Source organism: Balaenoptera physalus, assembly GCF_965194825.1.
Source record: "Balaenoptera physalus genome assembly, chromosome: 14".
NCBI classification, from domain to species: Eukaryota; Metazoa; Chordata; class Mammalia; order Artiodactyla; family Balaenopteridae; genus Balaenoptera; species Balaenoptera physalus.
Genome location: NC_138893.1, coordinates 71,607,454 through 71,621,868, shown reverse-complemented (window position 1 = coordinate 71,621,868; position 14,415 = coordinate 71,607,454). Strand labels below are relative to the sequence as shown.

General features: G+C 35.8%; 1 protein-coding gene across 1 annotated transcript in view; it reads right to left on the bottom strand.

Annotated features, from left to right (window-relative positions):
• Positions 1 to 222: 222 nt before the first annotated feature.
• Positions 223 to 14,415, bottom strand: part of PTPN20 (protein tyrosine phosphatase non-receptor type 20) — a 95,265-nt gene continuing 81,072 nt past the window's right edge. Inside the window, 2 exon segments of the mRNA XM_082425478.1 lie at positions 223 to 9,761; positions 10,598 to 10,660. Coding sequence (XP_082281604.1) covers positions 9,696 to 9,761; positions 10,598 to 10,660 — 129 coding nt within the window. The 3' untranslated portion in view covers positions 223 to 9,695.

The window sequence follows — 14,415 nt, the reverse complement described above, 5'->3', positions numbered from 1 at the left end:
TCTCTTGTTGCAGAGCACAGGCTCCAGACGCGCAGGCTCAGCAGTTGTGGCTCACGGGCCTAGTTGCTCCGCGGCATGTGGGATCTTCCCAGACCAGGGCTCGAACCCGTGTCCCCTGCATTGGCAGGCAGACTCTCAACCACTGCGCCACCAGGGAAGCCCCACCTACTTTTTTATTGTGGAATGGTTTTAATTATGAATCAGTTTCTTTGAAATTTTGGGTTTTTTTTTTTTAATTAATTAATTTATTATTTTTGGCTGTGTTGGGTCTTCGTTTCTGTGCGAGGGCTTTCTCTAGTTGCAGCGAGCGGGGGCCACTCTTCATCGCGGTGCGCGGGCCTCTCACTATCGCGGCCTCTCTTGTTGCAGAGCACAGGCTCCAGACGCGCAGGCTCAGTAGTTGTGGCTCACGGGCCCAGTTGCCCCGCGGCATGTGGGATCTTCCCAGACCAGGGCTCGAACCCGTGTCCCCTGCATTGGCAGGCAGATTCTCAACCACTGCGCCACCAGGGAAGCCCCTCTTTGAAATTTTAGACCTACCTGTTATGATTTTCTATTTTGATTGTTAGTTTTTCTAGGGATCTGTCCATTTCAAGTGTGTTGGCATAAACTTATTGATATTCTCTCACATTCTTTTTTTTCAGCTTTTTTATTGAGGTATAATTGACATATAACATTATACTAGTTTCAGGTATACAACATAGCAGTTTGATATTTGTATATCTTGTGAAATGATCACCAGAATAAGTCTAGTTAACATCCTTTACCATACAAGTTAAAAATTTTTTTTCTTGTGATGAGGACTTTTAAATCTACTCTCTTAGCAATTTTCAAATATGCAATAAAGTATTATTAACTATGGTCACCATGATGTATGTTACATCCCCATGACTTATTTTATAACTGGAAATTTGTACCTTTTGACCCCCTTCATTCATTTCATCCACCCCTAACTCCTGCCTCTAGTAGCCACAAACCTGTTTTCTGTATCCATGAGCTTGGTTTTTATTTTGTTTTGTTTTGTTTTTTAGATTCCACATATGAGGTCATATAGTATTTGTCTTTCTCTATCTGACTTGTTTCACTTAGCATAATGCCCTCAAGGTCCATCCATGTTGTTGCAAATGGCAAGATTTCATTCTTTTTTGCTCCTGAATAGTATTCCATTGTGTATATATATACCACATCTTTTATATCCATTCATCCATCGATGGACACTTAGGTTGTTTTCATATCTTGGCTATTGTAAAAAATGCTGCAATGAACATGGGGGTACATATATCTTTTCAAATTAGTGTTTTCGTTTTCTTTGGATAAATACCCAGAAGTGAAATTACTGGATTATATGGTAGTTCTATTTTTAATTTTTTAAGGAAACTCCATACTGTTCTCTGTGATGGCTGCACCAATTTACATTCCCACCAACAGTGCATGTGTGTTCCCTTTTATCCACATCCTTGCCAACACTTGTTATTTCTTGTCTTTTTGATGATAGCCATTCTAACAGGTGTGAGTGTTATCTCATTGTGGTTTTGATTTGCATTTCCCTGATGATTAGTGATGTTGAGCATCTTTTCTTGTACCTGTTGGACATCTGTATCTTCTTTGGAAAAATGTCTATTCAAATCATCTGCCCATTTTTAAAATCAGCTTGCTTGTTTTTTTGTTTATCATTTGTTTGTTTTTGTTGTTTGCTATTGAGTTGTATGAGTTCTTTATATATTTGGATATTAATCCATTATCAAATATATGATTTACAAATATTTTACCTCATTCAGTAGGTTGCCTTTTTCATTTTGTTGATGGTTTCCTTTGCTGTACAGAAGCTTTTTAGTTTGATATACTCTCACTTATTTATTTTTTCTTTTATTGCCTTTGCTTTTAGAGCCTGCATTTTCTTTTTTTAAAGTCTCCAGATTCTATAATGAAATACCTTTGTTTCCATTCTTGCTTTTTGTTATTTGTTCCTTCTCTCATTTTTCTGGATCAGTCTTACTAGAACCAGTTTTGATCAAGCTATGTTGATTCCCCTTATCATATATTTGTTTTCTATGTCATTCATTTCTAGTCTAAACTTCATTCTACTTTACTTTGGTTAATTTTGCTGTCCTTTAACTTCTTGAGATCAATGCTTATTTAGCTTACTAATTTTGTCCTTTCTTTCCTAATATATGTAGTTAAGGCTATAGATTCTCCTCTAAATATTGCTTTAGCTCTCTCACAAAAGTTTTTAAATGTACTAATTTCATTATCAGTTCAAACTTATTTCGATTATGATTTTTCCTTTGTCCCGTTATTTATTTAAAAGTACATTTCTTAAGTTTCAGATATATGTGGCTTTTCCAGTTATCATTCTGTTACTAATTTCTAGCATAATTGCATTTGGTTTAGAAAACACACTGCTTATGATTTTAATTATTTTGAAATAAATTGAAATTTGCTTTTTGGCCCAGGGTCATTTTTGGTATAAGTGTCATGACAGCTTGAAAAAAAGTATATTCGGCAGTCTTGGATGCAATGTTTTATATATGTTCTTTGGTCAACTGGGTACATCATGTTCTTCTGTAGTCTCACTGATTTATTTTGTTTGTTTGTTTATACAACAGAAATTTATTTTATTAAAATTCTGGAGGGTAAAAGTCCAAGATCAAGGTGTTGGCAGGGTTGGTTTCTTCTGAGGCCTGTAGATGGCTGTCTTCTTCCTATAGTCTCACTGATTTTTGTCTGCTTGTTTTATTAATTACTAAGAGAGGTTTAAACCCCTCACTATTATTTTGTAGTTGTCTCTCTCTTTATAGTTTATTTTATATATATGCTTCATTTATTTTGTATATATATTTTATATATTTTAGGGCCCTGTTATTAGGTGCATGCAAATTTAGAGTGGTCATATATTTCCAGAACACCTCTCTAGTAATGCTTTTTGCTAAAATTCTATTTTGTCTAAAAGTAATATACCATGCCAGCTTTCTTTTGCCTAGTGTTTGCATCCGTTTTTACACCCTTTTATTTTAAGCCTTTTTGTATCCTTATGTTTTAAATTTGTTTCTTGATATTTTTCATCATTTACATTGAGCATTTCATCCACTTATCACTTATTATAATTACTGATATCTTTGGGCTTCAGTCTACTCTTTTTATATGCTTTTTATTTGCACCACATTCTGTTTCTTTTTCTGTCCTGTCTTGCCTATATTTTACCTTCTCTTAATTTGGAACTTATACACTTTTCCTGTTCTTTTAGTAGTTACAATAGAAATTATAAAAAGCATTTTAAAGTTATCAAAATCTAATATTAGTTGATAAATTTACCCTTCTCTTGAATAGTCCAAGAACCTCAGAACATTTTAAATCTATTTATATGTCTCCCAACCAGTATGTTAGTGTCGTATTGTATTTTTAAAAATTAATTAATTAATTAATTTTGGCTGCATTGGGTCTTTGTTGCTGCACACGGGCTTTCTCTAGCTGCAGCGAGCGGGGGCTACTCTTCATTGTGGTGCACGGGCTTCTCATCACAGTGGCTTCTTTGTTGCGGAGCACGGGCTCTAGGCACACGGGCTTCAGTAGTTGTGGCATGTGGGCTCAGTAGTTGTGGCTCGTGGGCTCTAGAGCGCATGCTCAGTAGTTGTGGCGCACAGGCTTCATTGCTCTGCGGCATGCGGGATCTTCCCAGACCAGGGCTCGAACCTGTGTCCCCTGCACTGGCAGGCAGATTCCCAACAACTGCACCACCAGGGAAGTCCCTGTAATGTATTTTAATTCAATGTGTGTATCTTAAACCCAACAAAACATTTAACCCATTCTCTGCTCTTAATTCCATCTTTAACTCATCTGGGATAATTTTCTGGCATTTTAACTTTTAGAATTTCCTTTAGGGTACTCTGCTGGAAGCAAACTCTCTCAGATTTGTTGTGTCTGAAAATGTCTATGTCACTTTCATTCTTGCAAGATTTAGAAATCAAAATCTGGGCACTAGGGATGCTCATTTTTACTAAGTTGGTCACTGTTTCTAGGACATTTAAGTTGACAAAGCATCTGGCTCTCTATCTATCTATCTAGCATCTAAATACTTCCTGGGTTCATATTGTTATTTTCAATTGAGAACTACAGGGTTTTTACTTAACTTCTGTATTACACCTGTATCTTTTTTCTTCTACATCTAGAGTCCTCATTCACAATGACACAGAGGATAACTGAATTCAAACATCACATAATTACTCATTTGCTTTACCCAGTATTACAATAGGCTCAAAATGATAATCCAATACTACTCTACCAGTTATTACCAAAATCACTTAAACATTTTTTGCCTATAGTATACCCATTTGAAGTGACTATATCTACCTTGTTAGGTCATATAGTCATTTGCATACTATAGTTTCTCTCTTATAACTTTTTTATATTTCAAAACATTAAAAAGGTTTTCCAGCTCTGTTCCCCTCACTCACTTTTACATGGACTTTCTCTTTTCTTCATCCCTATTATCCCTGTTCTGCTCACTTTTGATTCTACAGTTTCTCCTCAGTGTGGGACTCTGTCCTGGAAAAGAGTCTTGGCTGGTCTGCTTTTAGAGTAGATAGCAACTAGACTGCTCCAACCTCTTTAGGCCTTACCAAGTGCTGCTTGCACTTACTCACTTTTGAAGTGGACGGTAGTGATACTCATCCAGTTTCAATTGCTGTTAACCCACCACACTTTCCAGTAAATATCTGTTGGATATTTTGGGGTCTATCTGTTTGTAAATAAAACAGGCCTTTCACCACAGACTTTGAAAAGCACTGATGAAAGAATCAGAGGAGGGAGAGATGCGTGTTAGGAGGCTTCATGGAAGAACCGTGGCTCTTAGGCTGGGCCATGAAGGGCAGTCAAAGTGGGAATGAATGTTGACATTCCCCAGGGCTCTGCCCTTGGCCTCCATCTCACTTCCTTTAGGGAGCTCATCCATTCCCATGCCTTCAAACATCACCTTCAAGGCAAACACTCTCTAATATCTAGGTCTTTAGCTCAGGAATCCCTTTTTTTTTTTTTTTTTAACTGATAGTTTTGAAGAAGGGAGTGCTTTTTTTTTTTTTAATTTTATTTATTTATGGCCGTGTTGGGTCTTCGTTTCTGCGCGAGGGCCCTCTCCAGTTGTGGCAAGCGGGGGCCACTCCTCATCGCGATGCGCGGGCCTCCCATTATCGTGGCCTCTCCTGTTGCGGAGCACAGGCTCCAGACGCGCAGGCTCAGTAATTGTGGCTCACGGGCCCAGCCGCTCTGCGGCACGTGGGATCGTCCCAGACCAGGGCTCGAACCCGCGTCCCCCGCACCGGCAGGCAGACTCTCAACCACTGCGCCACCAAGGAAGCCCAGGAATCCTTTTAACATTAGACTTGCAGAGACACTTGGAGGTCCCACAGACATAACAAATTCAGCATAGCCCAACCAAGAATATGACTTTCCCCCTAAACTTTGTCACTGCATCTCACAAGTTATGATATGTTGTGTTTTCATTTATTTCAAATTATCTTCTAATTTCTCTTTTTTTCTTTGACCCATAAGTTATTTAGAAGTACACTGTTAAATTTCTAGATACTTTGGAATTTTTGAAATATTTTTATATTATTGATTTCTACTTAATTCCATAAGCATACTTATACAGTTCCTTTCCTTTGAGTTATATTGAGACTTTTTGAACCCCCAATATAATTTCTCTTGGTGAATGTTCCACGTGCACTTGAAAGAGTGTATATTCTGCTGTAGTTTGGTGAAGTGCTCTCTACAAATGTCAATTAGGTCAAGCAGGTTGATAGTGTTATACAAATCTTTTATATCCTTACTGACTTTCTTTCTACTTATTCTATTAACTATTAAGAGGTGAAATCTCTAACTATAATTGCAGATTTTCCTATCTTTCCAGTTTTATCAGTTCTATCAGTTTTTGCTTCATGTATTTTGAAGCTCTGGATTTGGAATGCTATCTTTAGCATACAATATACATTAAATATTCACAAATATATATGAGTCTGTGGACTCTACTTCTTGACTATTTTGTTCCATTGAGCCATTTATGTATCCCTGTACCAGTTTCACATTGTTTTAATTACTGTGACTTTAGACAATACTTTGATTATTGCTAAGGGAAACCCTCTCCCTTCCTCACAATTAATTTTTCTTTTCAAAAATATCATGGTTCTTTTCATGCATTTACTATTCATTTACTATTCATTCAGAATATGAACTGGTCAAGTTCTTGGTAAGTTTAATCTTAAGTATTTTATACATTTTATAAAATATATATGGTACATATCCCTATTGCTCAGAGATATTTTTCCTATTAAAGATATATAAAAGGGGTTGGCCAACTTTCTCTTTGAAGGGCCAGATAATAAATATTTTAGGCATTATGGGCCATATGATCTCTGCCACTTTGCCATTGCCATTGTAGCACAAAAGCACCTACAGACAATATATAAAGAAATGGCCATAGAACTCAATTTACAAAAACAGGCAATAGGTCAGATTTGGCCTGTGGGCCATAGTTTGCTGACCCCTGATAGAGAGAAAGATTTTTGGTGCATAGGTATCTTTTATCCATACTTCGTAATGAATCTTCTAATACTATACTTTAGTTGAGTCTACTATTTCTATGTGGGCAAAATATCCAAACAAAAGATTACTGTGTTCCAGCTTTCCAATATTTATAGCAATTATACCTTTTTGTAATCTTATTGCATTGGCTGATTAACTCTAGAGCAGTACTCACTTATAGTGCTAACAGGAGGTATTGTTTTGTTAATCGGAAGGCTCTAGTTTTTCAGCTCCAAATATGATGTTGCTTGCTAGTAGTGTCTAAAAAATGTTCAAGTTTTAGATATGATGGTTAGATAGATGGTTAAAAGATTATATATCTTTTAAGATTCCTTCTAATTCAAATTGTTTCATTATGAGGTCATCGGTTATTGCTTTTTATTGTGGCTGTGGACTAACTGAGTATTCCACTGAGCAATCCATCACCCCCACCACTAACCTGTTTTTACTTAGTGTTTTCCAATTTTTTGGTTCAATTACTTGAACCTCAAGACAACACAGAAGAAAATTAATTCTTCCCAGGGATTAAGAAAAAGTAAGTAGGAAATGAAACTTATTTGTTTTAGAGTTATTTAAGGTGTTTTCCTTTGAGATTTTTCAACATAAATACATTACTGAAATGACCTTGAGTAACAATTGTAAACTTAATTGAAAATTCAACAGTGTTTTAGACAGATTGGAGGTGAAAGGTGCAAAGAAAAATAAATTGCTAAGACTTATATGAGAATAAAACCTACAATGTTTATTCCTGAAAAATCTGGGTCCAACATATAAGTTCATCAAGCACATACAATTTAAAAAATATGTATTTAAAGTTGAAAGTTAATATATGCATATATGCTTATAAATATATATTTAAATATTTTAAAATTTCTTCTAAATAAGCATTCATCTACTCACAAAGGTGTCAATGGGAGTTTCATATTCATATTCTAGGCAAAAATTGATTTATTGTTGGTACAAAACTTAGTATTTCAATTAGTCAAAAATTTTCGGGGCTTCCCTGGTGGCACAGTGGTTGAAAATCTGCCTGCCAATGCAGGGGACACGGGTTTGAGCTCTGGTCTGGGAAGATCCCACATGCCACGGAGCAACTAGGCCCGTGAGCCACAACTACTGAGCCTGCGCGTCTGGAGCCCGTGCTCCGCAACAAGAGAGGCTGCGACAGTGAGAGGCACGCGCACGGCGATGAAGAGTGGCCCCCGCTCGCTGCAACTAGAGAAAGCCCTCGCACAGAAACGAAGACCCAACACAGCCAAAATAAATAAATAAATAAATTAATTAATTAAAAAAAAAATTTTCAGTTTGGAATTCACATCCCCAAAATGAAATAAAAACAAATGTAATCAGTATTGCCATATTTACTTAATTTCCCTGAAAAACTAAAAATTAGTCCAGCTATAAAAATGAGGCACACATTAAAGAAGAGACAGGTTTACCATTGAGAATTGTGGAATTTTTCTTTGCAAGAACATTTCAAGGCCCAAATAATAAAAATATTTCAGGCAATACATAGTAAATCTTTTAATTTAAATAATAGCATAGAATCCTTCTCAGAAATATTATTGTACATTATATCTATTATTTTATAATAATAGAAAATAAAATTAGTAATACAAATATTAAAAGCCAATCATCAAAATTAAATTAATGTTTAGCACAGACTATTATTTATACAATGTAAACAGGCAAAATCATCAATTCCATTTAATATATAAAGTACATTTCCAGCATATAATTATTTTTAAAATGAGATTTATCAGTTTTAATTCAACCATTTCAAGTATTCATTCAGCTAAGAGAACAAAATAATTCTCTTAAAAATTCAAGATTTACAGATTAATATTAGAAACTTTCCCAATATAATGCATAGACTATTCTGATCTCCACTGAATTACATCATACAGAGACATGTATCACTTGCTTTATACTTTATAATCAAGTATAACTGGTCACTGAAATCTCTTGACCAAAATATCACTGTAATTGTATGAGGCAAAGTCCTATAATAAGATGACTATAATAATGGCCATATCTTTTCAAAAACAGAATATGGAAGTTTTCGTTTTCACAACTATGAACTTGGTTTTCCAAAATCTGGTTCCCAAAGCCAACTTCTAAATGTTACAGTGGAGGTGGGGCAGTAATGGAAATAAATGATTTAATGGAACTCTGAAGAAAAAAATAATTATCATAGATTTTAGTTTGAAAAATATATCTGGTGTAACAGATACTCAGAAGTACGTAATACAGCTTATATCAAAGTTTATTGGTTAGCTGAAGGGCAGAGAGTAAGAGGCAAGTAGAATGTAATATTTGCTTTTAACAAAGCAGACTGAGTAATATGTTAAGTGTTCAGGTGGGATAGGAAAGAACTCAAGACAGGCAAAAATTTCCTCTTGGACTTTCTATATAAACATCTGTTTTAGTTTTGGACCGTTCACCAATGTGCTCATGTGATGGAGAGGAGGAACTCTGCCCACCCATGAAAATGCTTCCCAGACCAACAGGTCCTGTCTAGCTGCTCTAGAAAGGCAGCTTGTCCTCCGAGGTCCCTGGGGCCCCAGAGGAGTGTAGGAGTATAGGAAAATGGAAGCCAATTTGCATAGACAGTTAACCCATCCTAATTGGACTCTTTAGTGACCTAAGTTTTTCAAACACCACCTACAAGTACAGACTCTAGCTAAAAAACATGGATACATATCTGTCTTGAAGATGCCTGTAAGAGGTCATGATATGATCTTGCCATCTTGTGATCCGCAGAATCCTCAGCTCACTTCAGCTGTCTTTCCAAATAAAATCTTAAATAATACAGTTTAAGTCCTTTATTGGGTTCTGTAACCCCTTCAACCAAATAGGCTGCAGTTGTTTTATGTAACTTTCATTTCATTGGAAAATGTGGGAGGGTACTTGATGTTACCTAAGTAAGATCAGTGGGTAAACACTGTCCAACCCAAACCAAATGATGCTGCCTTCAGGGAGTTGTCAGAAAGAAAGTCAAATGATACACCAAGACAGCACATTTGCATAAGCAAAGCCCTTCAGCACAGCTCGAACACGTTCTTTATGAGGAGGCTCCAAGACACTTGGTAATTTCAAGAGTGAAGCAACAGAAGTCTTTCTTACTTTAAAGTCAGAAGCTTCTGAAGAACTTCAAGCACAATTTTATAACAAAAGATATACTGCTCCTAAATACATATATATATATACGAAAAACAATGGGATGTTAATTGAATACCAATATCCACTTTCAGAAAACACATTTGTACTTTTCAACCACAAAGAAAAGTGCCTAAAAAGAGCAAACATTTAACCAAGAACTTCTTTATGTAAATACATTTTTTAAAATATCAGGAAGATAAATGATAATAATATAATTCTTGGTCTAGAACTAGTTAACTGAAGCTTAACTGAACAGAAGGGAAACTGACTCAATCTCAATCTCTTTATATCTTCACTGGATAAATCAAATTTAAACTTTTTTTTAGATGTACCCGAGTTCAAATGAAACACTTCATATCATTGAACATTGCCTAAAGAAACCCTAAAAAAGATTTAGGGGTACCTGTTTATTTTCATTATCCATATTCTCTTGATCCCCCAATGATTAATATAACTAATCTATGACATAAATGATTTCTTTTTTATGACATGTCAGTGACTTTGATATTTTAGTTGCAAATAAATATCCCCAAATTGTCATCCAGAAATTTATGGAAAATAACTTTAGATATGTCACTTAAAATGGCATTATGGACTAAGCATGTGTTTGGGCATTAGGGGACTTCAGTTTCAGTCTTGGCTCCTCTACTTGCTGTCTGAATGACAATATGGAACAAACTTCATTGCTCTGAACTTGAAGTACTTCATCAGTAATATCAGAGCATAACTAATGTCTACCTCAAACGGTGAGAATTCAATGAAACTGTGTAGGCAAAAGAGCTTTACAAATTATGATATGCTACACAATGTTCATCTTTATATTCATTATTGTTCTTATTAGAATTTATGTGGTGAGACTTACCTTTGTTTGGATCATTCCATAACGTTGTTCTCTCATTTGGCCCACTATATTCATGGTGTTGAACTGTAACAGGATGACAGTAATTTTGTATTATCCATAGAGGGGGAAAACACAAAACCCACAGATGCCAAAGGAGTACGCCATACTTCTTTTTTTTTTTCATACTTCTTTCCAGTAAAAGATATCTCAAGATTTAACCAGAAAGTTCTCATTTTCAGTCATAAGAAAATGTACTATGTTTAACCTTGTCTAATGGATAAGGAAGACTTGTTTAAATGGGTTTCCAGGAAAAAGCAGGAAGTAATCATTTATAATAAAAAATGTTCTCCAAAAGAAATAACAACAAATTTGCCCCTGTGTATACTTTTCTGTTCTCAGAAGGGAGAACTTAAAGCAGCACTGTGATTCTGCAGAAGTCTGAAGCATAGAAGACTTTCTGGCCACAACAGTAACACAGCTGTTTCTTATATAAAGAGCCCTCTCAACTCAAATGGAGACCCCGAGCAACAGTTGGCCCAACACCAGATTCTGCACCTGTGCACGGAGACCAGCACTACCCAGTGTGGTCACTAAGCTGGTGCAGGTCTGCAAAGGGCTGTTGCTAGACCACAATGAGATGAGTCCAGAAACTGGTAATAAGTGTTTAGAAACTCTTATGGCAATCTGACAGTGGTGTAACATCGAGCAGCCTCATCAGTGGAACAAGATATAGACCAGCTCAGGTGTTCCTGAACTTGCCTGAAAAGTCACATGTGGTGTAAGCTGAGGACAAGTCATGTGCAGCAAGACCACAAGAAATTTAAGGTTTGTCAACTGTCAACTATAATCCAAAAGTACATAAAAATCAGAGAAAATATAAGCATTCCTTTATTTATATAATGTCATTTCTATAATAATTTAAAATGTTAATTAAGCCTTTAAAAATTTTTATATTGAAATAATTATAGATACATAGTAAGTTGCAAAAAATGTACAGAGAGAGTCTGTGTATCCTTCACCTAGTTTCTCCCAATTATACCATCCTCTACAACTAGAGTATAATATCAAAACCAAAAAATTGACATTGGCACAATCTACAGAGCTTATTCAGATTTTGCCAGTTTAACATGCAATCATTTGTGAGAGTGGGCGTGTATGTGTGAGTATGTATAGTTCTATAAAATATTATCACATGTGAAAATTCATGCAACTGCAACCACGATCAAGGTGCATAACAGTTCCACCACAAGACTTCCTCCTGTTATCCATCAGAACTACCCACCCACCCCAACCCTCAACCCTTGGCAACCAGTAATCTGTTCTCCATCTCTATAGTTTTGTTATTTCAAGGGGATTACATAATGGAATCATGTAATATCTAACTTTTCGAGACTAACTTTTTTTTCATTTAGTCTAATTGCCTCAAGTTTCATCCAAATTGAGCATTTCAGTAGTTCATTCCTTTTTATTGCTAAATAGTATTCCACAGTATGGACAGGTACCAATTTTTTTAACCATTAAACTTGTTGAAGAACATCTAGGTTGTTTCCCAGTTTTTGGCTATTATAAATAGATCTGCTATGAACACTTACATACAGGTTTTTGTGCGAACATAAGTTTTCATTTCTATGGAATAAATACCCAAGTGTTATTGCTAAGGTTATATGGTAAGTTTAGTTTAGTTCTGCTTTTGTTTTTTTTAAAGAAAATTTTAAACTATTTTCCAGACTGGATATACCATTTTACATTCATTCCTATAAGCAACATATGAGTAATCTAGTTTTTTCAAACCTTCAGCAGCATTTGGTGATGTCATTATTTTTTATATTAGCCTTTCTGATGGATGTCTAGTGATATTTTATCATGGTTTTTTTTTAACATCTTTATTGGAGTATAATTGCTTTACAATGGTATGTTAGTTTCTGCTTTATAACAAAGTGAATCAGTTATACATATACATATGTCCCCATATCTCTTCCCTCTTGCATCTCCCTCCCTCCCACCCTCCCTATCCCACCCCTCTAGGTGGTCACAAAGCACCAAGCTGATTTCCCTGTGCTATGCGGCTGCTTCCCACTAGCTATCTATTTTACGTTTGGTAGTGTATATATGTCCATGCCACTCTCTCACTTTGTCCCAGCTTACCCTTCCCCCTCCCCGTATCCTCAAGTTCATTCTCTAGTAGGTCTGTGTCTTTATTCCCATCTTGCCACTAGGTTCTTCATGACTCTTTTTTTTTTTTTTTTTTAAGATTCCATATATATGTGTTAGCATACGGTATTTGTTTTTCTCTTTCTGACTTACTTCACTCTGTATGACAGACTCTAGGTCCATCCACCTCACTAAAAATAACTCAATTTCGTTACTTTTTATGGCTAAGTAATATTCCACTGTATATATGTGCCACATCTTCTTTATCCATTCATCTGTCGATGGACACTTAGGTTGCTTCCATGTCCTGGCTACTGTAAATAGAGCTGCAATGAACATTGTGGTACATGACTCTTTTTGAATTATGGTTTTCTCAGGGTATATGCCCAGGAGTGGGATTGCTGGGTCGTATGGTAGTTCTATTTTTAGTTTTTTAAGGAACCTCCATACTGTTCTCCATAGTGGCTGTATCAATTTACATTCCCACCAACAGTGCAAGTGGGGTCCCTTTTCTCCACACCCTCTCCAGCATTTATTGTTTGTAGATTTTTTGATGATGGCCATTCTGACCGGTGTGAGATGATATCTCATTGTAGTTTTGATTTGCATTTCTCTAATGATTAAAGATGTTGAGCATTCTTTCATGTGTTTGTTGGCAACCTGTATATCTTCTTTGGAGAAATGTCTATTTAGGTCTTCTGCCCATTTTTGGATTGGGTTGTTTGTTTTTTTGATATTGAGCTGCATGAGCTGCTTGTAAATTTTGGAGATTAATCCTTTGTCACAAAAGACCCCGAATAGCCAAAGCAATCTTGAGAAAGAAAAACAGAGCTGTAGGAATCAGGCTCCCTTACTTCAGACTATACTACAGAGCTACAGTAATCAAGACAGTATGGTACTGGCACAAAAACAGAAATATAGATCAATGGAACAGGATAGAAAGCCCAGAGATAAACCCACGCACATATGGTCACTTTATCTTTTATAAAGGAGGCAAGAATATGCAGTGGAGAAAAGACAGCCTCTTCAGTAAGTGGTGCTGGGAAAACTGGACAGCTACATGTAAAAGAATGAAATTAGAACACTCCCTAACACCATACACAAAAATAAACTCAAAATGGATTAAAGACCTAAATGTAAGGCCAGACACTATCAAACTCTTAGAGGAAAACATAGGCAGAACACTCTATGACATAAATCACAGCAAGATCCTTTTTGACCCACCTCCTAGAGAAATGGAAATAAAAACAAAAATAAACAAATGGGACCTAATGAAACTTAAAAGATTTTGCACAGCAAAGGAAACCATAAACAAGACGAAAAGACAACCCTCAGAATGGGAGAAAGTATTTGCAAATGAAGCAACTGACAAAGGATTAATCTCCAAAATATACAAGCAGCTCATGCAGCTCAATATCATGGTTTTAATTTTACTTCCCTAAAGGTTAATGAAGCTGAGCATCTTTTCATGTGCTTATTTATCATCAATACATCCTCATTGTTGAAATGTCATGTCTTTTACCCATTTTCTAACTGAATTACTTGCCTATTTATTTATTTATTTATTTTACTATTGAGTTTTGAGGGTTCTTTATATACTCTAGATGTGAGACCTTTGTTGGATATGTGGATTGCAAACAGTTTCTCCAAGTCTGTAGCTTGTCTTTTCATCCACTTCATAGCATCTT